The 2,472-nt window shown below is 42.1% G+C and overlaps 1 protein-coding gene across 1 annotated transcript; it reads left to right on the top strand.

The window, feature by feature from the left end:
- Nucleotides 1-218: 218 nt before the first annotated feature.
- Nucleotides 219-1,145, top strand: LOC106008854 (olfactory receptor 13A1-like). The gene has a single exon (XM_087184378.1). The coding sequence runs from the start codon at nucleotides 219-221 to the stop codon at nucleotides 1,143-1,145; it is 927 nt and encodes a 308-aa protein (XP_087040504.1).
- Nucleotides 1,146-2,472: the final 1,327 nt, after the last annotated feature.

Raw genomic sequence — 2,472 nt, 5'->3', positions numbered from 1 at the left:
TCACTGTATGATCTATACCCAGTTTGCCCTTTACTTTAATGAGCATTTTAATTGTGGCTGGAAACTTTAAAGTCATTATTTCCCTTCCCAGAATGGGTTATTTATTTTATGGAATTTACCAATTTTTATTAATTTATTAATTAACTTGAAAAAATATATCTGTTCTCTTCTTGAGGGGGACACTCACACATCCTGTTTAGGCCTGACCAGCATTGCCCATGGCACCTGGGAATCAGTCATTCGTGACCATGTTCATCCTGCAAAGATTCACAGATGACCCCTGGCTCCAGGCAGCCCTCTTTGGCCTCTTCTTTACCCTGCTTGTGCTGGCCCTGATGGGAAATGGCCTGATCATCATGGCCATCTGCTGTAGCCCCAACCTCCACACCCCCATGTACTTCTTCCTTGTCAACCTGGCCCTGATGGATGTCGCCTGCACCTCAACTGTCCTGCCCAAGGTCCTACAGAGCCTGGTGGCTGACAACACCATCTCCTTTGGAGGCTGCCTCTCCCAGATGTTCGTCTTCTCCTGGGTCCTGGGCTCTGAGCTGCTGCTCTTCTCTGCCATGGCCTATGACCGCTACCTGGCCATCTGCAGGCCACTGCATTATGGCACCTTGATGAGCAGTAGGGTCTGTGTGGCTCTAGCAGCCTTTGTTTGGTCCATGGGGGCTCTCAACTCCTTGATGCTCACCTGCCTGGCCCTGCCACTGTCATTCTGTGGCCCCAATCTTATCACACACTTTTTTTGTGAGATCCCATCTGTGCTCCTGCTGTCTTGCAGCCCAACTTTTATCAATGATGTCATGACCATCATTACAGACATGTTTCTGACTGGCCTGAACTTTCTGCTGACCATGACTTCCTATAGCTTCATCATTACCAGCATCTTGCGCATCCACTCAGCTGAGGGCAAGCGGCGTGCCTTCTCCACCTGCTCCTCCCACTTGGTGGTGGTCATTCTATACTACTCCACTGTGCTCTATACCTATATCCGGCCAGCCCTGGGCTCTGCTGGGATCATGGACAAAGCTGTTGCAGTTTTGTATACCACTGTGACTCCCTCTCTCAACCCCCTAATCTATACCTTGAGAAACAAGGAATTCAAAGCATCCCTCAAAAAACTCCTATTTTTCCCTAAATAAATCTGAGCGAGAAAAGGAACTTTGGAAGCAGCAGGAGAGATTCCATGAGCCTCTGTCAGGCCTCTCTGGACTCATGCTCTGAACCTGGGGACAGTGGCTGAAACATCACCTGAGTGTGCTATCCAGGGCTGTGTGTATAAGAACATCACAGTTCACACCAGCTAATACCTGAATGATTTTATCTCTTTTTAATGTTTTTCTAAGACTTTACACATTGCTATATAACTGACAGATATGTTCAATGCTCTTAAGCACTGAGATATTTCTTTAACTCATTTCATCAAATCTAACTGCTAGCTTAATTATAAGTGTAGCTTCTTTTAATGTGATCTTATATGCCTCAAGTTTTTTAAACAATAGCCATCCCTAGATTGTCACTGGGTTGGGGAGACCCTGCACTTGTTTATGCTCCCTGTGTAATTTTTAGTGTCCTGTTCTGACTCTTAGATCATCTTTCCAATTCTCACTTTGTATTTTTTCTGTAGCATTGTTCGCCTCCTACACTTGAAGGATGGAATTCTACTGTGAAATAAAAGGATTATCAGTCAGAATTTTTGGCCCTCTGATTCTTTTTAAACTTATGAGTATTTTTATCAAAGAATGGTTGTTGGATTTTTTCAGATCTTTTCCATTTGTCTATTTGTATGACTCTGTGGAGATTTTATTCAATTTTTTGTAGTATAAATTGCATTAGGTAGTTTCAAATATTAAATCAAACATATCCAATATTATATTATCCTTCTTGGTTATCAGGTATTATCCATTTCTATACTGCTACATTGAATTTACAAAAATTTTTGAGAATTTTGCATATGCATTCATATTGACCTGTAGCTCGCTTTGGGGATAATGTCTTTATCTGGTATTTTAAATCAGAGTAATTTTGACTTGCTCTTTTTTCATGAGATTTTTTTATGTAGATCTTTTATTGTCTCCAGGCCTCTGGAGAGTTTGTGAGATTCATTGCTAATTTTCTGTCTCAAGTTTCACTTTCCTTCAGTGTTTTTTGTCCAGGGTGTAGTGTTATGCTTTGTCTAGATGTATTACTAAAGCTTCATCTTGTCATAGGTCGGGCTTTTTCAGAGGTGGCTGGATCTAGAGCGGGTGATGCTGGTATTAAGGGTATGTGATTACTAAATTAGTTCACTGATTGGTTTGACAAAGTTCTCCATAGGATTCATGGTGCCCCACCCTGAATGTGAGTGCTACCCATCCTAAGTGCTGGTAGCCTTGATATAATATAAAGGAACAAAAAATATCTGTTGCTTGTTGCTTGCTGCTTACTGCCTTCTGCCTGTCTTGTCCACCATGAACTATTTTCTCTTTG

This window comes from Heterocephalus glaber, unplaced genomic scaffold, assembly GCF_053883595.1.
Source record: "Heterocephalus glaber isolate CG9 unplaced genomic scaffold, H.glaber_assembly_v1.0 deba00001497, whole genome shotgun sequence".
NCBI lineage: Eukaryota > Metazoa > Chordata > Mammalia > Rodentia > Bathyergidae > Heterocephalus > Heterocephalus glaber.
Note: the sequence above shows the minus strand (reverse complement) of the source record. Positions and strands in the feature narration are given on the sequence as shown.